Below are 22,720 nucleotides of genomic sequence, written 5' to 3'. Positions count from 1 at the left end.
CCATCAAATGAATGTTTGGTTGAATTACTGTATTGAAACTGTTTACTTAATCCTGAGTTTTATTAAACATAACTATCAAGAAGTTTACAATAAAAGTGAATAAAAACAGATGATGGCAAATAAGTGAAGGGTCCCAAAGGACAGATTCAGATAAGATCTATCAGAAGAAGTCTTACCGATAATTTTAAGCTCCTGTTGGCATCTTGGCACTGTTTTATTAAATGTCATGCAAAAAATGTAAATCCGCTCTCAATAGAAGAAAAAATGACCAGCTATAGCAGATCTTACCATTTAAATAGCTATAAGCTGACAAACTACGTATACAAAAATGAACGACAAAACCCTGATTAACTGTGGTCTTTTGCCATTGTTTCAGAAGCCGCTGGCTGATATTCTTGGATGTGCCAATCATATCTGCTGACACTGAAGAGAAGGAGCAGCAAAAATAGACCTACATAGAGATGGCTATCTGTTCAAAAGTACAAGACTATTGCAAAATTATTTTTCAACCAACTTTGTATGCATGAGTAATGGTGCAAACCATGAACATGCTACTGAATATGGCAGGCACTGACTTCCTATGATGATGATCCAGGCTAGATCTTTTAAAACTTTATTGTATTATGTTGATGGTTCCAATTTGTCTACTTTTTTATGTCACAGGATCTTATGTTATGGCCTGCATGCAGGCTTCTGAATTAAAATTCAATTCCTTCTGCTTTCTAATGCATCTGTAGCAGATGAAGAGAAGCGAAAAGTGTAGCTTTGCTAATCACCAAGTAGACACTACAGCATTAGGTTTCTTGCTTATTTAAAATATTTGGCTCAAGCCAGGTTCTTACATCTTGCATGTCACTGACATATAAGTCAATCAGGGACAATTCAGGGATGAATGCTTTTTTCTTGATGTTCAGTATAGCTCCACTGAACTATAGGTAAAGTTAAACTATTACCTCACCATGTGCCTTATCTATCCATCAATTATTTTTCATGTCAAAGGGTATTTTCAATGCAAAACACTGTGTTTGGTTGAGAGGAGTATAAAAAGTCCTATGGGAAAGCCAAGGGGCTCACCAAGGAATGGACAAGTTGCTATTGGTAACATAATTATGTTTTCATTGCAAAGAGAAGGACTGAGAAAATAGTCCAAAGAAGATTCAACATGTGCGGGGGTGGGGTGGGGAATAGCGGAAAAACTGCAACTCACTCTTTTCTGAGGGGGAGGAAGAGGCAAGAATGGAAATTCATGTCTCCTGAAGATGTTAATGATGCTAAACAAAAGTTAAGCATTACGAGAATAACTCACTATTGAATAATCCAAATAGCCTAGCTAGAATTAGTCCCACTGTTAGAAAGCAACTAGCTGAAGTTTTACAAGAGACATATGTAGACATATTTAATCTCATTCTAAACAAACCCAAAATGGAAGTCACAAGTGTGCTTCATAATGATGTATTGAAAAGTGAGAAATGGCTAACGTAACAGGGAATACAATCGCATGCAATTTATTTTAATAATATGTAGGCAAAGCTGTATTGTGTCTGAGACAGCCAGACTTAACAAAACATACCTTCTAGATATAAAAAGGTTTTGCTGAAGAAGACTTAATATTTCCCGTATCTCTACACTGTCAACAGATGGTGAGGTTTGTTGATCTGACTGCAACTGGACACCATGAGTTATATCAGTTATAAGCTGTGTCTTTATGTATTTTCTTCCTATTTCCGTCTTCAGGACATTCGTCAAGATAACTTTGGGTTGCCTGTCATACATATAATAATAATGATGATGATAAATAAGGTAACTAAAGTCTAAATAAGATACACGAGTTCAACTAAGATTCTTCGGAGGATGTAATAATCCCAACATTGTATTTTCATTTTAGATGCCCTCACCAAGAATGTATATTGTATTTTATTTTAGAGAGATGGAAGTAAATGTTCTTTCCACACCTAATCTTTTTACATATTCTTCACTGAGAAAGATTTGCTTACTACATATTGTGTGCTTGGCCACTGAAGCCTTCTTTAAAGTGAACCTAGTGAATCATGCCTTAAAAGTTTACCAAGGCTTGTTTCAGAGGCACCTGCAGTGCACTAATTTATGTCTTCAGAAGTGACAAATAAAAATTAAATGACTTCACTGAAAGATTATGAATGGCAATGTAAAACTCTGCAAAAGCCAAGGTTGGAAATTTTCTGATACAGAATAATCCTAAGGAAGCCAGAGAAATCAGGACTTCAGCCTAGAAAGGAAATAGCTGTACTAGAAGAGAACCAGCCAATTCAAAATCCTGGCTAGAAGTGCCTCACAGCTGTGTAACGTCTTCCACTGGGTTCAGAGAAGCCAGGAAATTGGAGGAGTCTCTTCTTGTTCCTTCAGAGGTCACTTCAGAAAATCAGCTGGAGTCCAGGACTGTTTAGCAGTGTTGAAATGTCTTTTTTAAAAAAGAAACTTTAGAACTGCACAAACCAGCAGCTGCTACGCTGGCCAACCATAAACCAAAGAAGAGACATGAACGCTGTACAGAACAATAAAGAGGCTTCCCTGGAGGCTATCATGCCTTTATCGCAAACGCAGAATGTAAACATGGCCTCAGAGAGATTATATATGGCTGCACCGGATTCAAGTCTGCACAGAGAAAACTGTCACATGCTAATGCATTCAAGATACTTCTTAGATATTTTCCACAAATGTGTGCCCATATAAAATACAAGCACCAAATAAAGGAAGTTGCATTTACTTTAGTTTACTTAAAGTCACAGCTACATGCATTTTTAAACAGCTGCTAGTTCTGTTGCCTAAGAAACGCTAATAGTCACAGTGATGTAGACATGTATTCGCTTCACATTTAAGAACCAGCCTGTTTCTTTGGCAACAGAGACAATGGTATCTATTTTATAGGATTATTGACTCAAGCCTAAAGTGAAAGTAAAATGAAAGCAGCGCAAGCTGGGCTGCACAAAATAAAATCAGTACATTTATAGAAACATTCTTTGCTTTACATAGTTATACCTATATGATCTACATAACTGGCCATTAAAAAGAATATATGCTTTGTCACAGGCTTTGAAGGCTCCACTGCACTGACTTGAAGTCAAGAAGCAGAACCCTGAGAGCCACCCAGCAGATCTTCAAGGCCCCCCAGTTACATACTGAAGGAGACAGGTTAGGTTACCCAAAAACCAGTGTAGTCCCCCCCCCCAACCAGGCCTCAAGACTTTTAAAATTACTTTCTCTGAGGATTCAGTAGCTAGAAAAGCATTAGCTAGCATTAGCTTCGCTGTAACAAAAAGGCTGTCAACTTTCAGATTTGAAAATAAGGGACCAGCAGCCTTGAAAATAAGGGACCAGCAGCCTCACCTGTTCCAGGCACTCCAGTCTTCCTGTCCTCCTGCAGTCTGGTCAAACGCATGCTGCTAGCTTCGTGAACACTGTCCAACCAACTTTGTAACCAGAGGTTCAACTGAATAGAATCTGAATCACATGCACCACAAGGCCTATGCAGCCTCAACTTAAGATGGCTCCCCGGCCTGGCTTTGCACTGCAAAGTTTGCAGCAGCACATGCAACAAAATGGCGTCCAGCATTCAAAAAACCCCTCAGCTTGCATTAACTATTCACACACAAGGCATGCAAGCTCCACCCCCCCAGTCATTCTTAGACTTATTATTGGGTGAGCAACACAGCCAAGCAACACAGTTGGAGCCTTCCTCCTCCCTGACCGGCAGGGAGGGAGGGAGAGGAGCTGCTTCCTTTGAAATTTAAGGGACATCATTTAAGGGACATTTAAGGGACATCCATCAATAAGGGACAGCAGCAGGACATGGCACTGGAATAAGGGACTGTCCCTTCAAATAAGGGACACTTGACAGCTATGCTTGCTTATGAATTATCACGCAGGTTCCTTCTGCTACCCGGATGGCAGAATAAAATCTCTTTCTCTGAATTAACACCTCGGTGTCTGTATTAGCTCCTTCTTCCCTCCCCGGGAGCAATGCTCTTCCCACCCATGGGCAAGGCCTGAAAGGCTACAATACAAGTCCTCTCCTCAGCTTCCCTTACCCCTCATAATTATAGGCATAGCACCAGCCAGGTAGAATAGTTTCTATAACAACCAAGAAGTATCATTAAATAAGGATGAAGCACCAATGCCAACCTTTTTTAGCCTCTAAGAGTTGTTCCATGGGTAAAATGAGACAAATATATACTGTAACGTGTACTGAGTCCATGAGACACAGCAGGGAGGGAATCTAAAACAGCCCGGTCCTAAAACCCACTGCTCCAGCACATAATTGCTTGCCATGGGGCATATCAACAGTCAAACCAGTGCAATCCCAAAGAACGTTTGTTTGTCACCTTTTAGAGGTTGGGTGGGGAACTTGAGCTCCCCCCATCCCACACCAGAATTCTGTGGTTTTAAATATCAGGACATAATAACAATCATCTGTTCCTTAAAAAGGTAAAGGTAAAGGTACCCCTGCCCGTACGGGCCAGTCGTGACCGACTCTAGGGTTGTGCGCTCATCTCACTCTAGAGGCTGGGAGCCAGAGCTGTCCGAAGACACTTCTGGGTCACGTGGCCAGCGTAACAAAGCTGCATCTGGCGAGCCAGTACCAGCACAGCACACAGAAACGCCGTTTTAGCTTCACGCTATAAAGCGGTCCCTATTTATCTACTTGCACTTAGGGGTGCTTTCGAACTGCTAGGTGGGCAGGAGCTGGGACTGAACGATGGAAGCTCACCCCGCCGCGGGCATTCGAACCGCCGACCATACGATCAGGAAGTCCTAGGCACTGAGGACTTGAGGACCTAGACCCACAGCGCCACCCGCGTCCCTCATCTGTTCCTTAGCAGGTCTTAAAATTAGGTTAATACAACCTCAGATGAACAGAAACACATGACATATTACACTGTGTCATATTAATGACAGAATTCAAATGAGGGTGTGCTTTCTTTTTCCCATGACTCTCTCTCTCTCTCTCTCTGTGTGTGTGTGTGTGTGTGTACACCCACACACCCAGAACAAAAAAACAAAAAAAAAATTACTGGGGAATTAATTAATTAATAATAATAATAATAATAATAATAATAATAATAATAATAATATATTTATACCCTGCTCATCTGGCTGGGTTTCCCCAGCCATTCTAGGCAGCTTCCAACAAAATATAAAAAATACAATAAAACTTCAAACATTAAAAACTTCCCTAAACGCCCTCAGATGTCTTCTAAAAGTCTGGTAGTTGTTTTTCTCTTTGACATCTGGTGGGAGGCTGTTCCACAGAGCAGGCGCCACTACCAAAAAGGCCCTCTGCCCTGTTCCCTGTAACTTCGCTTCTCGCAGTGAAGGAACCGCCAGAAGGCCCTCGGTGTTGGACCTCCAGTATCACAGTAGTGATGGGTGAGCTGGTATGCTTGGCAAAACTGCTAGTATCTGCTGTGTTGTGATAGAGATGGACCAGGGATTCCTTCCATTGCCTTCCTGTGCTGAGAGGCAGCAGTAGAGGTTAGAGTGCTGAAGCCAACACTGTACAAGGACATGATGGCTGGGGATATTGTTGGTTCTTAGGATGTCAGCAACCTGAATCCATGATGGCACATCTATCCAACATAGCAACAATACACTTTCACATCTCTGAATGTTGCAGCATCAGCACCCTCCACTGCTATGCAGTGTTGAAATGTAAGGGCAAAGCTCCCCTCCACCTTCTGTTGCCACGAGGTTGACCACTGGTAGTTTTGCCTAGCATACAGCCTCATGGCTCGCCACTTCATTCAAACTAATGGAAATCAAGGAGGTACCCACAAACAACTCTCTGAGGTGTCCAACCATCAGCCTGATTTTACTAAGAGAGACAAGAAATACTCTTATAACAATATGTAAAAGAAATAACAGAAAATCTGGAATAATCCTTTAGCAAATAGCAGGGCCAGGTATCTGCTTCCACCCATTATGGTCTAATAATTGGTATAAGATTTTCATTGCATTCTATATTATAATATGGAATTATCATTTTTACTGTCATATAAATTGTTACGAGTCTGTCTAAGCAATACATAGAACTTATTATTATATTTATGCTTAGAGCATGTATATGTGGAAACTCACCGGGAAATCCTTTGGATATCCATGCAAATATGCTTGATATTGAGGTTTTAGATGTGCAACAAGCCATTTAAAGTTTATAACATTCAAGGTTGTGTGAATCGTTACAAACTCAACTTACAAATAACTCGACTATGAATGTATGTCAGTATTAGTTATTGTAATAATCTATCTCCCATGAGTTTAATCTAAGGTATGTTCCTATATAAATTAGAAGTCACCCCTTGCCTTGACAGCAAACAGAGCAGAACTCTCAGTGGATTATTCAATGACATACAGTCATGGTATTCTCCTCTTGGAGATTCATCAAAGTGAGCCAATAATTTCCCACAAGTGTTGCAAGATTTGTTTCTTTGTACTGGCATTCAAACCCAAACTGGTGGAGATTAAACTTCTATGAATATTTTTGTTGTGGTATAGACAATTTTATATTTTGCTGGTTTCATTGCTTATGTTTAATATTGCTCACCTCAAGATTGGTGAGGATAGAAACCTAAATCCCCAAAAAATTCAACTTTGAAGACGATGGCTTCCTACTCAGGCTGTCTTCTGATTAAAGATGCTTGAACAATCATATGACTTGTAGGCTGCAATTCACTTCCCTGGAAGTTATGTCCCAATGACCTCCTCTGAGCAGACAGATACAGGATTCAACTACATTCTACTAGACTAAATCTGCATACATATGCATATGAATAAAACTCTCTTTTTCTTTGTTTTTAGATCGTACACACAGTACTATAGCAGGAATCACCTTAGAAAATATACTCACTCCTATGTGAAAGAAAACAGAATTCTTCTAGGAAGGCACTTGCCATCTAGCTTTGATAATTTACAAAAAAATTAAAAACCTACTACCAGATTAATCAGGAGCACTATTTTAATTTTCCCCCTTAATTGATCAATCTAACTAACTGTTTAATTAGGTAAACACTGCTGTCCTACATCATAGGCTTGCAGAACCCAAAATACTCAGCACTGTGGCCTTGAGTTCTGAAGCATCCTCCACTTACCCGAATGCTGGTCCTTCATCATCGATGTAACGTTTCTCAAAAGGTCTTTTTCTTCCCCACTTTGCGTTAAAATTGTTATTTTTAGACCTTGATGTCCACTGAAGTTGAGGGTCAGGCAGCAGGGTGTTTGAACAAAGGGGGGGGAGGTGTGAAAAAAGGACAGAAAAAAAATGAAGGAAAGCCACTGCCAGCAAGTATTGACAATAATGGGCTAGATGGACCAATGGTCGGATGCAATATGAAGCAGATTCCCAAACAATTTCATTTATTTCAGTTACAGTCTTGAGTCTGTGGTCCTTCTCACGCCTTAGACTTTACCCAAAAGGCTGCACAAGCATTCAGCAAATGAACCCAGTTTCACAGTGGATGGAACTCCTAACTCTCTTATCTTGCTATTATAACAAGTAATTCAATCTGCTCCATGTCCCACAAATCAATGGAAATTTTGGAAATGGGACGCTATACAGACCCCCCCCCACCTACACACTTTCAATATGTGTGCAACCATGTAAACAAAATCGCTCCAGACCAGGAAGTGACACGGAATCATAATAAAGACGTCAGTGAAACATCTCTGAAAGGATGGAAATGGGGCAGGGGTGGAGCGGGGTATTTGCATGCTTTTTCAATGGGTTCCAATTACAGTAGTACCTCTGGTTACGTACTTAATTCGTTCTGGAGGTCCGTTCTTAACCTGAAACTGTTCTTAACCTGCAGCACCACTTTAGCTAATGAAGCCTCCTGCTGCTGCCGTGCCACCACCACGCGATTTCTCATCTCATCCTGAAGCAAAGTTCTTAACCCGAGGTAATATTTCTGGGTTAGCGGAGTCTGTAACCTGAAGCGTATGTAACCCGAGGTACCACTGTATGCACGAATTGGCATATTGCATCCCTGAAAACTAGCAATCTGTACGTGTAGCCAAAGGCTTTGATCTCAGACCTTGCATGCATAGTGCAGGGTGCAGAATGATCTCTTTTAAGGATAGCGTCCCTTCTCCCACCAGGTCTCTGTGCTTAGTGCACCACCATTGAGCAAAAACACCTGGAGGCTTGGCAAACCTGCCCTTCCAGATATTGCTGGACTGTTAACTTCCATCACCTCTGACCAAAATGGTCATACTCTGTAGGGTTGATGGGAGCCCTGTAACTCTAGAAGACCACAGGTTCCCCACCTCTGCTCTACGTGGAGGACTCTCCTTATAGCAGTAGGTTCCCTGGTCAAGCCTTCAGTGCACAGATGCTCCCAGCAGAAGCAAAGTCATGCATGTGAGGAGCAGCAGCCTGCTGCATGAGCCAAGGCATCCTCCAGTCCATGGGCTGGATGCAGCCAGCAGGCCTCTCCCCACGCCACCCCCTCTCTCAGGCCCCTTTTGTCCTGCTGGTTCCCTCTGATCAGCTGAGCATGGCAGAGAGGGGGGACAAAAATGCAGGGTGGGGAAGTTTCCCCTGTACAATTTGCCACCACCACAAGTAGGGAACAGCTCAGCAGCAGGGAAGAGGAAGCATGACTGAGTCCTGCTATCAAGTTGCCCGTGAATAAAGAGTTTGCTTTCTTTCACAAGGGCAGTTTATTGCCTTTCTGTGGTGTGCACTGAGAAAGGAAGCCTCCTTTCAGTACATAGCACAGAGACACTCTCTTTCTCCCTGGGCACTTGCTGCCTTATTGTCTGTGTCTGTGAGAGAGAGAAAGCGGTGTGCATGAGATATCTGTCTGTCTGTCTCTCTGCTTCAGACCTGCCCATTTAAATGGATGGGCTTGCTGAGATGCCGTGTCCTTGCAACAAGCACGTGGGGAAGAGAGGACATAAGTGCTTCTTATGAGAGACCCCTCCTCCGTATCTTGCTTTTATTGCACAAGAAACTGCAGTCAAAATGAACAAATGAAAGGTGTTAAATAGTTTCGTCCTTCATTTTTCATAAAGTGTCAGCTCAATGTGTTATTTATCATTCGCAGGCATAAAGTGCAAAACTAGATATTTAAATACAGTGGTACCTCGGGTTACATACGCTTCAGGTTACAGACTCCACTAACCCAGAAATAATACCTCGGGTTAAGAACTTTGCTTCAGGATGAGAACAGAAATCGTGCGGCAGCAGCGGGAGGCCCCATTAGCTAAAGTGGTGCTTCAGGTTAAGAACAGTTTCAGGTTAAGAACGGACCTCCGGAACGAATTAAGTTCTTAACCCAAGGTACCACTGTAGTACACAACATCTTGTGGGATACCACTGTAATTATAGAACATTTAATTTTCAAAACATGAATAATGCTTGCCCAAAAATAGCTCTTCCCAAGCCCTTCACAGCAGTGCAGAAAACAATAAACTTCTGTTTACCTCTTGCAATGTGCGATCCCACGGGTGGGAAAGTCTAGACAGTGGGGACTGAACATGGACATCATCTGACTGTGAGGATTTCTTCTTTGGTATTCGATACTGGAATGAAACATTGCATTTTTGCAGCAAAAGAATGGAAAAGAAAACAACAAAACAACATTCAACTCCACACACAACCTTCAAGGAAAAAGAGTTAAGGTAGAGAAACTAGTAAATTATGATATTCGCATTTGGAACTCTGGGCACTGAACTTGTGAGACTTCCTTGATGGACTATATGGAATTGGCAGAAATGACTGGCAGAATCCGAGACCAGGGAGAAGAGTCGGTGGAAGAAGATTGGAAGAAATTTAAAGATTACCTACAGAAATATTGTAAAATTAATGAATGTTAGAAAGATGTTGGAATGAAGTTACATGGCTTTAGCAGAAATGCTATAAAGAATTAAGTACAATAAATTGTAAAGGGATTAAAGGGAAAAATAAGGTTAGAATGTGTTAAGATAAATTATAGGACAGAGAATTGAGGAAGATGAAAAGGATTTGCTGAAACAATTAATTGAAGTGGAATACAAAAAAGAGGAGGTGTGAGGAAGTCGCTGAAACAAGTTAATGAAAGATAATAACACTGAAAGTATCGAATGTGTTTTTAACTGTTTTTGTTTTGGTTTGTTATATGTATGTAGTGTTTTTGTTTTTGTATTGTATTGTACTGTATTGTTTTGTTTTGTTATGTCTAATTCTTTTCTTTTCTTTTCTTTCTGTAATTTGTAAATTCTTAATAAATATCATTTTATTTTATTTTTAAATGAACTTGTGAGACTTCCAGTGAAGATGGCAACAAGTAAGGCTACTTATCTGTGAACTCTGCAGACTGTTCTGGTTTTAGTTTACTTTTATTTTGAATACTGTTAAAGCATGTTCAGCAGCATTTAACAACAACAACAATTAAATTTGTATACCACCCTTCATCCAAAGATCACAGGGCGGTTCACGACATAAAAATATAAAATGAGAGCACAAAATACATAATACAACAAAAACCAATAACCCTTCCCCCACAAACACATTTAACAGACCATAGAATGTTAATCAGGCCTACTCACAGAGGAACATATTCACCTGGCGCCTAGATAGGTAGAGAAGGCACCAGGCCAGCATGCCACAAACGGGGAGACACTGCAGGAAAGGGCCACTCTTGTATTGCCACCCTCCTCATGGAGGAAACACAAGAAAAGGGGCTCAGATGACAATCACAAGGTCCAGGTTGGTTCATACAAGAGCCATTTAAGGCTTTTTAAGTCTAAACCAACACTGTGAATTGGGCTGGGAAACTAACTGATAATCAATGAACGTTAGAATGATGTCGGATAGAAATTAAGTGGTTTCCAGCTGTAATGCTTTAAGAGAATATGGGGGGGGGGGGAGTTTAGAAATAGGTTAAAATTTATTGATAAGGATTTGCTGAGCTAACAATTTGAATTGGAATACAAAAAAGGGAGGTATGAGGCGGTCTGGGAAATAGGTTAATGAAAAATAAGTAATGGAAACTTTATGTGTTTTTAATTATTTTTATTTTTGTATTTTTGTTATTCTTTTTTCTTTTCGATTTTTATTGTATTATTATTGAAAACTTTAATAAATATTCTTGGGGGGAAAAAACTAACTGATAATCAGTGCAGTTGGACCAGGATCAGTGCAATATGTTCACACCATCTTGTCCAGGAGACAAACCTGACCACCAAATTATGCACTAGCTGAAGTTTCCAAGCTGTCTTCAGATGCAGCCCCGTGTATAATGCAGTAATAGTACAAACATATATCAACGTTACGTATATAAAAGCAATATTCATTAGACATAAGAGTTTTAATTTGCCAAATAGGTCAATCTTACGGTCGTTGTAGTTATGCTCATGTATTTTTCATTTCTAAGAATGTGGGATATATTTGTTTATTTACATGTAAATGTTATTCCGATCCATCCAAATGGTGACATTTTAGAAAAGCTACCAAATATTATGAGCTACACTCCCAAAATAATGGATGCAGATCAAGGACAACTTACTTTAGGCTGACTTGATGATGAATTTTTTCCATGTCCCTCCATAGTTGCTGCTGTACAAGGCAGACAGAAAGTAGCAGTATTGTGAATCGTGTTATAATCAGCATTTCCAAAAGTAGCTAATTAAAGTATCATTAGGAGGCAATGCATATTTCCCAGATGTTAAAGGTAGGCACATCCCGAGTGAATAAAAATGTTTCTCTGGTGACTGCTTTCTCCAAAATCTGTATACAGCTCCAAGGCAACTGCTGATCCCAAGGACTTCAAATCATAAGGAGGCGGCATTAACGACATGTCTATTGGTTTCATTTCTGCTACTGCCAAGGACATTAACTGATAAAAAGCTGGTCTGTGCCGTTTTGTTTGGCAAGTTCCAAGTTGATTGGGAAACAGAACATCCACCAATCCAGGAGCCTTTTCTATGCTAAGCGCTACTTTGAAAGAAAAAGGTCTAATTGTACGGCATCTTCTGCATCACAGATTTAGACTATTAAAACAATTCTGACACAGGCCTTGTACAAATGTAATGGTAAAAAGGAGAGGAACCTGAAAATGCCCCATGGACTGGCATATTCCTCCCTCTTCTTCCTCTTCCAGGCATGTTCCTTCCTTTCCCCCTTTATTCCGCACCCCTTTCTGCACTAGCTATACTGAACATTATGTGTGAATGAGTCTAAATACAGTGGTGCCTCGCAAGACGAAATTAATCTGTTCCGTGATTTTCTTCGTCTAGCGGTTTTTTCGTCTTGCGAAGCAAGCCCATTGACAGCTTAGCGGATTAGCGTTATTAGCGGTCTAGCGGCTTTTAGTGATCAGCTGAGAAGCGGCTTATCAGCGGAACAGCTGATAAGCGGCTTAGTGCTTAGGGAAAGGGCGGGGAAAAGCGGGGGGGAAAGCGGGAACTCGCAAGATTTTTTCGTCTTGCGAAGCAACCCCATAGAGAAATTCGTTTAGTGAAGCGCCTCCAAAAACGGAAAACCCTTTCGTCTAGCGGGTTTTTCGTCTTGCGAGGCGTTCGTCTTGCGGGGCACCACTGTAGACCCATTGGGTTTAAATTTCTGAGTGGCTTTTGGCAGATTTGACTACAACATCAATAGCCCAGATCAAATAGGTACTGTGTTCTGTCTAGATTTTGTGTCGTGCTCCTCTTTATAATTGGTGCACACTCAGAGAGCCTGTGTGGTGTAGTGGTTAAGAGCGGTAAATTCATAATCTGGGGAACCGGGTTCGCATCTCCGCTCCTCCGCATGCAGCTGCTGGGTGACCTTGGGCTAGTCACACTTATCTGAAGTCCCTCAGCCCCACTCACCTCACAGAGTGTTTATTGTGGGGGAGGAAGGGAAAGGAGAATGTTAGCCGCTTTGACTCTTTCAGGTAGTGATAAAGCGGGATATCAAATCTAAACTCTTCTTCAGTGAATCACTAGTAATGTTAGCATATCTCCTTGTGGGTTGACATGTAGTGATCCATAAGGCTTGGTTTGGCAAGAGATGCTGGGAAAGTGGTAGTGTGAGACATTATCTACAGCAGGGTTGGGGAACCTATTTTTTAGCGCGGGGAAACCTTCAGAGAGGCCAGCGGTAGGCTGACCAGACAGAGCAACAAGTGTAAATGTTATGTCTGTAAAGGAAGCGAGTTCCTACACACTTGCACGTACCTCTCTGCCTGTCCTTCATCCAGTTAAGCAAGAGGCATTATCAGAGTTCAAGGGCACATCCCAACCAAGCAAAAATATGCAATGTGCAAAGCAGAACCAGCTGGAATGCAGCCTTGGAAGTGTTCTGAAGGCGTCAGTGATGCCTGGAAGGAGCCACATTTGACACATACACACACACACCGCCCAAGTTAATGCTAGTTAACTATTAGTGTTGCATTTCTAACTGGGAGAGTAAAAATGATACACCTCCCCCATAACACATACATGTGTGTGAAATAGAGATATTAACCCACCACGACAGCAACAAGAACACAATACAATACAGTGGTACCTCGGGATGCGAACGGGATCCGTTCCAGAGCCTCATTCACATCCCGAACAGAACATAAGACGCGACAGCACATCTGCGCATGTCACGTTTTGCCACTTCTGCACATGCGTGTGATGTCATTTTGACCGTCTGCGCATACGCGAGTGGCGAAACCTGGAAGTAATGTGCTCCATTACTTCCAGGTTGCTGCGGAGCGCAACCCGAAAGTGCTCAACCTGAAGCGTATTTATCCCGAGTTATGACTGTATCAATGAAAAATTGAGGGGGGGGGGGGGGGACAAAAACCAAAAGCTGAATGTCACTGTAAAAAAAGGTGTTCTCTAAAAATCACCTGACAACAAGAGTCTCACTCTTCTTTCAACAAGACTTTTGTAATTAACAGTTAGCTGCTTGACATGCCAAAATGCCACAGTCAAACCTTTTCTTGGTCTGGAGACAAAATAATAAGAAAAGCTTCATAGCTAAAGCATTGTCTTTTCCTGAACTTGAACCTTGCAAAGAAACATCTGTACATCTAGACTGCATCTTTTGTATTGCCTCAATGTTTACAGTATTTTATCTATTCCTGTTATTATCAATGACTGGGTGAACCGGGGATTGTTGTGTTGAAATAAACGACAGACAAATGACAAGTGTCATATGGGAGGCATCTCTCGAGCATGTCTCGGGGAGTCCCTTTTATTGACTATTACAGCATTGCCACATATGTGCTTGTTGCTGATTGGTTAACACAAATACAATGCAAAGGTTGCATTAATCATCAATAGATTAAAGGTTGGGAAAGGGAACACAGAATTGGACAGGCATAAAAACCTCCTTATTAAACTATTACTAGTGATTGATATAGCAAGGCTTAAACTATTACTAGTGATTGATATAGACATTCATCTATAGATGTGGTTAACCATGCGTTAAGAACAGGTCAGGGTACAATGTTTCATGAACTCAATGTGAACTGAACATTCTAGGGTGGATGAGAACGGAATGCTTCAACTTAGAACGGTTTGCCAGAGTCATGTGCAGAAGCAAAACTTCCCATCAAGGGATAACACACCATGCATCTGATGAAATGGCCCGAGCCCCCAAGTGCTGGTGGCATAAAAATCCGTTAATTTCCAAGGCAATAAAAGGCTCTCGGTTGTTTTCGCTGCTGCAGCAAAACAGACTCCTTTCTGTAAGACAGGTAGGCAAGGGCTTCGTTGTTGTTGTTTAGTCGCTTAGGACACTTCGCGATACGCATAATACAACAAACCTGGGGATTTACAACCCCCTGTGTACGTTTAACTAGGACGTGGACGCCAACCGAAAGCAGCCCGGCTTGCTTCCGAGTAAGCATGCACAGGGACTGAGACTGCAATCCTAAATGCGTTTACATGGCAGTAAGAAAGACCCACTGGCAAAAGGGCTACGCCGTCAACCCCCATTAAAAACACAGATGAGCCCCCTCCCCGAGCCCACCCGCTTGTCTCTGTTGGGACAAACATCACATTATTTACGGTGCCTGGGAGTATTTAAAATGCAATCACGACCGCAGGACCAGCATCCCTCAGAAAAAGGAAGCGGATCCGGGCGTGTTCCGGGGAAAAGAAAACAAACCCCGGGTAGGTCCGGCCCTCTCCTCTCACCTGGCCACGGGAACGTCACGGCACCCCTCCGAGCGCGCTCGGCTTTGTTGATCCGGAGTGGCGCCGGGAGCCGCTTGGTCTGCCCTGCGCACTTCCGGCCCAGGCGCCGCCCCGCCGCTTTTTCTTCGGTGGGAAAGCCGAGCCAGGCGGCCACGTGCCGGGCGTTGCGCATCAGCCTGCTTGCTTTTCGGGCCTCTCTCCGCCCCACTTTGCCTCTCCGGGTCTGGCTGAGGAGGCCCTCCCCTCGCATACATCCACGCCACCCCCCCCCCCCGCCATCCCTTCATGGTCTTGTTTCGAAACTGCAACGGGGAAACGAAGCTTTAAAAAAAGTTAACGTGGGGTGGTTGCGTTGGTTCATTTAAAGGAAGAAAAATAGTAAGCCACTCTTGAGTGAGCTTTGCAGCGCGCTTGCCGGCCTTTTCACACAGTGGGTGTTGCGCGAGCGAAGGGAGAAAAAGGTTACTGGTTTGCCCCTTGGAAAAAACGGAATATGAGAGATGAAGTGACGCCCTGCTAAGAGATGTAGCGCGCAGTCTTTCTGGGCTGGGTTCCAGCCACTAGTTTCCTTTGGCTTGCCCTTTTGTGCTAATTAAGCATAGCTCTAACTGCTGTCATGTTTCCCTTTCATTTTCTCTTTCTAAAGATACACTCTCACCCATTTCAACTACAGTATTGTTCATATGACTTGGCTTAAACTTTCTTTCTGCTTGGAGGTGTAGACACAGTTGTGCTCAATCCCAGCAATATTAAAATCTTCACTTCCGTTACAGCAGGAGATTACTGTTATAAGAATTTGAAGGTCTTTTTTTATATATATTTACACACACACACACACACACACAGAGTCATACCTCAGGTTACAGACGCTTCAGGTTGGGTTTTTTTGGGTTACGGACCCGCCAAAACCCGAAAGTACCGGAACGGGTTACTTCTGGTTTCGGCAGTCGCGCATGCGCAGAAGCAGTAAATCGTGCTTTGCACATGTGCAGAAGCGCCGAACCGCAACCTGTGCGTGTGCAGACGCGCCGCTGCGGGTTGCAAAAGTGCATCCCGCACAGATCACGTTCGCAAACCAAGCGTCCAAGCTTTAATAAAGACCAGGCTTACTAGCTGCTTTGCTTCTCAATATTCTCTGGTTGGTCTCTGTTATTTTCTCCTACCAATAGAGAACCTGCAAAAGGACTCTATACAGGTATGGGCTCTTGGGTACCCCATAAGGGAAAAGGAGCAGTCCCCCCCCCCATGACACCTGTGCATCTTGTGGAGTTTTTTTTGTTGATAATTTATATACTACTTAATTACAATACAGTGGTACCTCGGGTTAAGTACTTAATTTGTTCTGGAGGTCCGTTCTTAACCTGAAACTGTTCTTAACCTGAAGCACCACTTTAGCTAATGGGGCTTCCTGCTGCTGCCGTGCTGCTGGAGCCCGATTTCTGTTCTTATCCTGAAGCAAAGTTCTTAACCTGAAGCACTATTTCTGGGTTAGCGGAGTGTGTAACCTGAAGCGCATGTAACCCAAGGTACCACTGTAATACCTAAAGGGTGTAAAAGTAACTGATTAGAAGAGAGATAAAAATAAGTTAAAACTATAAAATTAGAATACAGTTAAACTGTCTGCTGGGATTTTAAAAATGTCTTAAGTATTCAGCAGAAATTCAAAGGAGAGGGTGTAGAATCTTAGAAATGTATTTCTTGTCTGTAACATAACTACAGTCATACCTCGGATTACAGACTCCTCAGGTTGCATTTTTTTGAGTTATGGATGCGCCGAAACCTGGAAGTACCGGAACGGGTTACTTCCGGGTTCCGGTGGTCACACATGCGCAGAAGTGCTAAATCACGCTTTGCGCAAAAGCGCTGAATCGCAACCTACATGTGCACAGACACTGCGGATTGTGAACGCTGCGGGTTGCGAACGTGCCTCCCGCACGGGTCACGTTTGCAACCCGAGCGTCCACTGTAATGCCATTTGCTTCTGTAAACAGAAATGCTTGCTGAAAGATATTGCCTGCTTTATCACGTGTCAAAGGAAGTTAGTGGAGTTTTCAGATACCCTTTGAAGCTCCTCCCTGTTTTTGTAACCTGCAATCCATCAAGTGCTTGAAGTAATTCAGTCTCTGCTTTGTTTCTTAATTAACGCCTGTTAAGTGATGTATAGCCACCTAATGGCCTTTTCTTTCTGTGCTTCCCAAAGGAATGTAACAGATATGGGACCTGAATTATAAGAAGGTGTGAAGGAGTTTCCCTATGTCTGGTTTTCTCAAGGTCTTGATAAGTCAGGACTGGTCTAATAGCCAGGAGGCTCCTGAGAGGGAGGAGGAAAGGCGGGGACAGGGTCTACATTTATCTGGGAGTTCCATAAAATTGGAAACCTGAGTTTGCTGCTTCCTCTTCTGCGTGTGTGTATATAATTTTGGTTATATCTTTTTGCATGTAATTTTCTTAATATAAATAAGGCTGCAGTCCTATAATGCTTCTTTGAAAATAACTTCTGTTGAATAGTAGAAATTGTGAAGCACAAGTAGATGTTTAGATGTGTATTGTGGGCATATGTAGGTTTACAACCCCCTAAGTATCAAGGTTAGTTTCATACATCACATTCATAAGGAATAGGCATACAATATTCTACATACTGCACATTTCAAGTTACGTGGATTGCATAGGTGTAATGTTGTATGCGTTTTGGCCATATAGGGCACGTATGGCAGTTTTAACTTGGGAGCAATTTAAGAATTCAGTATGGTGCTTACAGAATTAAAGAACTGGATTAAATGCAAAGAACAAGGAAACCTCAATACAACAAAGATTAGGAAGCACTTTCCCACATTATCAGTTTTCATGCCTATCTTTAGCATGTGGTGCACAACTGAGTTTGTAAATTGTTTGCCCTTAAATTTGGCACCATAGCTATACTTGATTAGGAAACAATAAGCCCTGAACTACAACATCTTAATAGTTGACTCTGTTCAGACAGATCTCTGAAGCAAAATATCCAGAAGTATCTAGAGGCCTTTGCTGTTATTCTCAAGCAACATGAATGTAAGTATGTTCCGTATTTAGGGGTGTCTGTGCAGGGGGCATAAGGGGAGAGGAGACTGAGGGAAAAGTCTGCTTCACAGCCAGAAATCTTGGCACCAATAGCCTTGGCACTTCACTGGATACTGGCAAAAGTCAAGTAGAAGTACACTAGAAATATATCCTGGGTTTAAATTGATCTACTTTTTATCTGTTACTACAGTGGCTAAAATTACCCAGTTCAGAGAATGCTCTGAAGGTATCTACTAAAGTTTTACACTGAAGTATAGTGGGTTTGGGCCTCACCAGCACTTTAAAACATCTAATAAACCTCTCATCATTCTGTGCTACTTTGAAAATGGAACAGGATACAAATGCAACAAACAGAAATATTTGTCCCTTTTTAAGTTGCACTGATTTGTTAAGTTATTTTTACTGCCGTCCCCACCTGAACAGTGATATTTTAAGATTTTCTACAATATTTTTTACAAGAACTTGAATATAGTTGTTTAAGAAATGTATGGGTTTTTTTGTTTATGTCATGATCTGTCTGTTTTATTTGTAGTGGTCACAGATGAATGAAGACTTGAGCTTCAGAAAACTAATAAATGGTTCAGAATGTCCAGAAACTCTCAAATATGACTTTAATAAAAACGGGGAGCTTAGGCATATGGATACCAATGAACCTTTTGTTTATGATTATCAAGATTCAGATAATGCTAATCACCGACATTATCAATTTCTTGGATACTTAATTACGCAGTATGTTTTCGAGCTCCTGGAAAAGACATGCAAACTGCAAAAGGTTTACATCCCGACAGATGCTCCAGACAATGAACGTTGCAGTTTTTTTTTCATGAGTGAGAATGCCTTAACTAATTGCTCAACTCTAGTCGTCCTCCTTCAAGACAAGGGACCTTTCCGTGCAGGTCAGTGGGGACGAAAAGTCATCGTTCATGAAGGCCTCCAACACGGATCTCAAATACCATTCATCATAAAGGCTCTGCAGTGCTCTTGGGGAGTGATTGTTTTAAATCCCAATGATAACTTCCTTGAACTGAAGACAGAACAAGAATGCTTAAGCCTGTCTGAGGAAAAAGACTCCACGTGTCCACTACAATTACCCGTGGCAGTCCCAAAGAGAGCGAGCAGTAGTCCTGAAGAGCATACAAGTTACGTTTGGGACCATTTCATTTCAAAGAGCACAGCGGAAAAGGTGGCTTTCATTGCCCATGGCTATGGAGGTTTGGTTTTCATCGACCTCCTCATGCAGAGAACTTCGGAGGTAATGAACAAAGTAGGTGCTGTTGCACTTATTGACTCCACACACCACACACCGCACCAGACACAAGGCATTTTGCAGGTGCAGGCCTGGATATGGAAACATTGCCGAGAGTGGGTATCACACAGTGAACCTTTAGATAAGTCAATAGGCTTTATGGTGAAAGTGGATTGCCCTACAGTCTCCACAGGAACTGAAAATTATAGCCTGGCTCCTTCCTCTAGTCTACAGTCCATTTTCAATTATCTTAAGAGTGCACTGAAAGTCTTCACTAAACAACCGTTCAGTCGTTCACCTATTCTTACAAGGAGCAAATCAATTAAAACAAGTTAAGCATCTGTTATTCATAGCCATTTTTTCTTCTAATAGAAGTTTTGTACTAGCTTTGATGCTTAAGCTTATCGTTGAAGTAAAAGTACTTTATCTAAATATGGAGCATACCGTTACCAGTCTAATATTTGTTGTCCCATTTCCATTTCTGAAACTTTATGTGAATTTAAATGTAACAACTGTTCCTTGTTTCTGGCAAAACTTACTTCCTTCCTTTGAAAACTCTGGAGTTTAATCTGAATAAATCACTCTATACATTGCAATTTTGAGTGGAAACTTCAGTGCATAGCAAAAAGAATGAGAAAACTTTGCTTGAAAGATGGGTTTACTCATTCATCCTTCCTATTTCATCATACTTTGACACAATACAGTTGAGTTTAATTCTTAATATCTTAAAATATTTATTTTTTAAATAAACCAATTTTAACATTTGAACTCCCACCCACCATCCTTTTCCAAAAGAGAATTTCCCATTTTGGGTTGTGCAACTAGAAATACCTTATTATTTCTGTAGATGTAGTGTTCAGCTGATGGCTGGGAAATTAGGACAGATAGTGGGAGTAGTTATAACATTTCAGAATAAAAACCCAGTCATTATTTTTACCTTTTCTTCAGGACGCTTCTACAGGACATGGTAGCTCTAGAATGATTCTTGTTAATTATATCCTTATATAGCCCGAAAGCATTTATTTAGAACAATAACATATTACTCTCCTGCAGCTTCTTTGACATATTAGAATTAAATAAGTTGCAGCCTAAGCAATTCCAGTCAATTCCATTGAAAAATGAATTAATGAATGTCTGTCTCTGAGGCTGACCAATATGATCCTGTGTACAAAAAAGACCAGTCTCAGCTCCTTTCTTCCATTCGCTTTCAAAATGCAATTGGCAGATGTTTGGAGAAGACGTGGAATCATCAGCTTTAAGCAGTTCATATTCCACCTGTCGCTCCTCTCCCAGTGGGGCATTAAATGCCTTGATACAGAAGGTCATACTTGGGAATATTCTTTGGATCAATTGGGCTTCGTACGATTAGTTTTCCACGCATTGCTCCACGGTAAATCACCTCAATCAAATCTATGAAGTCTTGTTTTGTTTTGAAACTTCCCACAAATTTAGTGTGATCTGGAGATCTAAGTAGGAAAGCAAAAGGGAACAAAGTAAATGAAAGCTGGAACAACAACGTACAAGCTTAAATTCTGAAATAGTCATAGCTCCAAGTCTGAACCCTAAAAAAAACTCATGCCACAAATCATTTAGTCTTTAAAGCAGGGATGAGAAACCTCAGGCTTAGGGGCCAAATGTAGCTTTTTGAGACTCTACCTCAGGCTTTGAGACTCTTCCTCAAGTACTTTGGCCAGGCTGGAACATGTTCTTAACTGTGATGTTGCATTTTGCTTACCTGGATGGAGAGATGCAAACCACCTATGGGTCCACTCCCATGGGCCAATTTTGACAGGTGGGCTGGATAGTTTTGCATGAAACAGCCTGGCTGACCAAATAAGAAGGCCTGGTGGGCCAGAGGCTCCCTACCCCTGGCTTAGAGGCGTTGATGATTAAAAGGTATATATATATCCTGTTAAATGTGGTATACAGTGGTATCTCGGGTTAAGAACTTAATTTGTTCCGGAGGTCCGTTCTTAACCTGAAACTGTTCTTAACCTGAAGCACCACTTTAGCTGATAGGGCCTCCTGCTGCCGCTTGCTAACATCACAAATGGTCACAAACAAATATCATTCAAGGATAGCTTGTACTTGGGTTACATGCAAAGCAACTTACCCATAATCCACTTTCATATGTTGCCCGTTGAAAAAGAAGACAGTTGATGGAATATAGCTGATGTCAAAATATTGGGTGTACACTGGCACTTTGTTTACATCCACCAAGTAAATTGCAGCCATTTTACTTAAGTCGTGAGATGTTTTTGCAAGCTGTAGAGAAAAGGTTATAAAAAGTTATACTGTCCAATATGAGAGGGCAAGAAATAAAGTCTTGAATTAAATTTAACACATTTTGAGAACAGATTGATAATTGAAGCACCAGTGCATGTGGGTTGTTGTTGTTTTTGCGGGGGTGGGAATGACATGAAGGAGTAACTAATGTCCGTTTACTTCTGGTGCCAACACCAGCATAACTATGTGCTGTCAAAATATCAGTAGGGCTGAAGTGTTGGTAATCTGGGTTAGGACAAGGATACCAAAGCACTATCTCTTGCCATACAGTTCTATGTAAGGTAAATATTTTTAAGGGGAAAGTAAAATAAACTAGTAAAAATGAAATTTAAGAGTCTTCCAAAGAGTGGCTGATATTTTTACCCCGTGTCTCCTTTTCCCTCCCCTGGCCTCCTGAGTTCCATTTTTATATTTTTATACCTAAGCCTCTGCATGGCACCCGTTCTTTGTAAAGCACAACGTACGCAAATGCTACTTTATTAATAAAACATTTATTATTAAATTGCTTCTTATTAACACAGAAAACTTTCAAGGGATTTCTGGTAGTAAAATGTCCTCTTTTGTTTTGTTCACAGCCGTGGGGGGGGGGGTGTATGGGGAAAAAGTGTCTGACTTGGTTGCCCCAAACAACAAATTCCTACTGGGAGTGAGGAGAAAAAATGCAATTGCAAGGAGCAAAATTCGCCTGCTCACAATATCGTCCAGCTGCATGCAGACAAGATCTTCATCTCTGCCGAAGCGGAGGACCAGGACTTTCTCGGCCACGCTCTTGATTGCCTCATCCACCTCCTTTTTGCTGCCGAGCTTGGGCAGCAAAAAGCTCATGGCGACTGAGCGAGGCGGGAGGCTCAGACAAGCTGCTGCAGCGCGGCCACCGACCCATGCGGAGCGCATGCGCACAAGCTTCTTTCGCGCAGAAAGAGGGCAGTCGCGAAGCTCTTCTTGCAGCTCCTCGTGATTGGCTCGGAAACTGGCCAACCAGTGGCAACGATTGCTCAGCTCCTT

At 41.8% G+C, this 22,720-nt stretch overlaps 3 protein-coding genes and 1 long non-coding RNA gene across 16 annotated transcripts in view; 2 read left to right on the top strand and 2 right to left on the bottom strand.

Moving 5' to 3' along the window:
- The window catches only part of SENP7 (SUMO specific peptidase 7), a 39,504-nt gene extending 24,109 nt beyond the window's left edge, over positions 1-15,395 (bottom strand). For 2 of the 8 annotated variants that reach the window (XR_014563566.1, XM_083736169.1), the window contains exons 1-5: positions 15,130-15,395; positions 11,520-11,569; positions 9,457-9,555; positions 7,122-7,219; positions 1,571-1,762 (exon numbers count right to left, since the gene is read on the bottom strand). Coding sequence is in view for 7 of the 8 variants with exons in the window: in XM_083736169.1 (XP_083592295.1) it covers positions 1,571-1,762; positions 7,122-7,219; positions 9,457-9,555; positions 11,520-11,569; positions 15,130-15,379 (689 nt within the window). In the remaining variant the exon portion in view is untranslated. Of the gene's footprint in view, positions 1-1,570; positions 1,763-7,121; positions 7,220-9,456; positions 9,556-11,519; positions 11,572-14,065; positions 14,103-14,551; positions 14,677-15,129 lie in introns of all 8 variants that reach the window. The other 6 variants (XM_083736170.1, XM_083736172.1, XM_083736174.1 and 3 more) reach the window with 6 other exon arrangements.
- On the top strand, positions 5,743-6,974 carry LOC310843919. Its single transcript, XR_014563781.1, has 2 exons — positions 5,743-5,882; positions 6,832-6,974. It is a non-coding gene; the product is annotated as an uncharacterized lncRNA (long non-coding RNA).
- On the top strand, positions 10,282-19,765 carry LOC310843587 (putative protein ARB2BP; the record flags this gene model as incomplete). 6 transcript variants are annotated; one of them, XM_083737164.1, is made up of 3 exons in its annotated part: positions 10,282-10,298; positions 18,110-18,174; positions 18,716-19,765. In XM_083737164.1, the coding sequence occupies exons 2-3, from the start codon at positions 18,169-18,171 to the stop codon at positions 19,763-19,765; spliced, it is 1,056 nt and encodes a 351-aa protein (XP_083593290.1). In that variant the 5' UTR covers positions 10,282-10,298; positions 18,110-18,168. The 6 variants fall into 6 exon arrangements, with proteins under 6 accessions (XP_083593290.1, XP_083593292.1, XP_083593291.1 ...); XM_083737166.1 differs by lacking the exon at positions 10,282-10,298 and adding an exon at positions 15,084-15,105; XM_083737165.1 differs by lacking the exon at positions 10,282-10,298 and adding an exon at positions 15,407-15,507 and having other exon boundaries at positions 18,106-18,174.
- TXNL4B (thioredoxin like 4B) lies at positions 18,772-22,628 on the bottom strand. Its single transcript, XM_083737523.1, has 3 exons — positions 22,409-22,628; positions 21,543-21,694; positions 18,772-20,895 (listed from the first exon to the last, which is right to left on the bottom strand). The coding sequence occupies exons 1-3, from the start codon at positions 22,607-22,609 to the stop codon at positions 20,730-20,732; spliced, it is 519 nt and encodes a 172-aa protein (XP_083593649.1). The 5' UTR covers positions 22,610-22,628; the 3' UTR covers positions 18,772-20,729.
- Between the last annotated feature and the right edge of the window lie 92 nt (positions 22,629-22,720).

Source organism: Podarcis gaigeae (assembly GCF_964106915.1).
Source record: "Podarcis gaigeae genome assembly, chromosome: 4".
Taxonomy (NCBI): domain Eukaryota; kingdom Metazoa; phylum Chordata; class Lepidosauria; order Squamata; family Lacertidae; genus Podarcis; species Podarcis gaigeae.
The sequence above is the reverse complement of the archived record's forward strand: the minus strand, read 5'-3'. Positions and strand labels throughout refer to the sequence as shown.

Bases quoted from the DNA above. Each gene is read 5' to 3' on its own strand.
- TXNL4B (XM_083737523.1), bottom strand. From the start codon at position 22,609: ATGCGCTCCGCATGGGTCGGTGGCCGCGCTGCAGCAGCTTGTCTGAGC. The intron at 21,695-22,408 runs GTGAGCAGGCGA...TTTTCTCTACAG, and splicing joins GCATGCAGCTGGACGATATT to CTTGCAAAAACATCTCACGA. The intron at 20,896-21,542 runs GTAAGTTGCTTT...TTTCCTACTTAG, and splicing joins CATATGAAAGTGGATTATGG to ATCTCCAGATCACACTAAAT.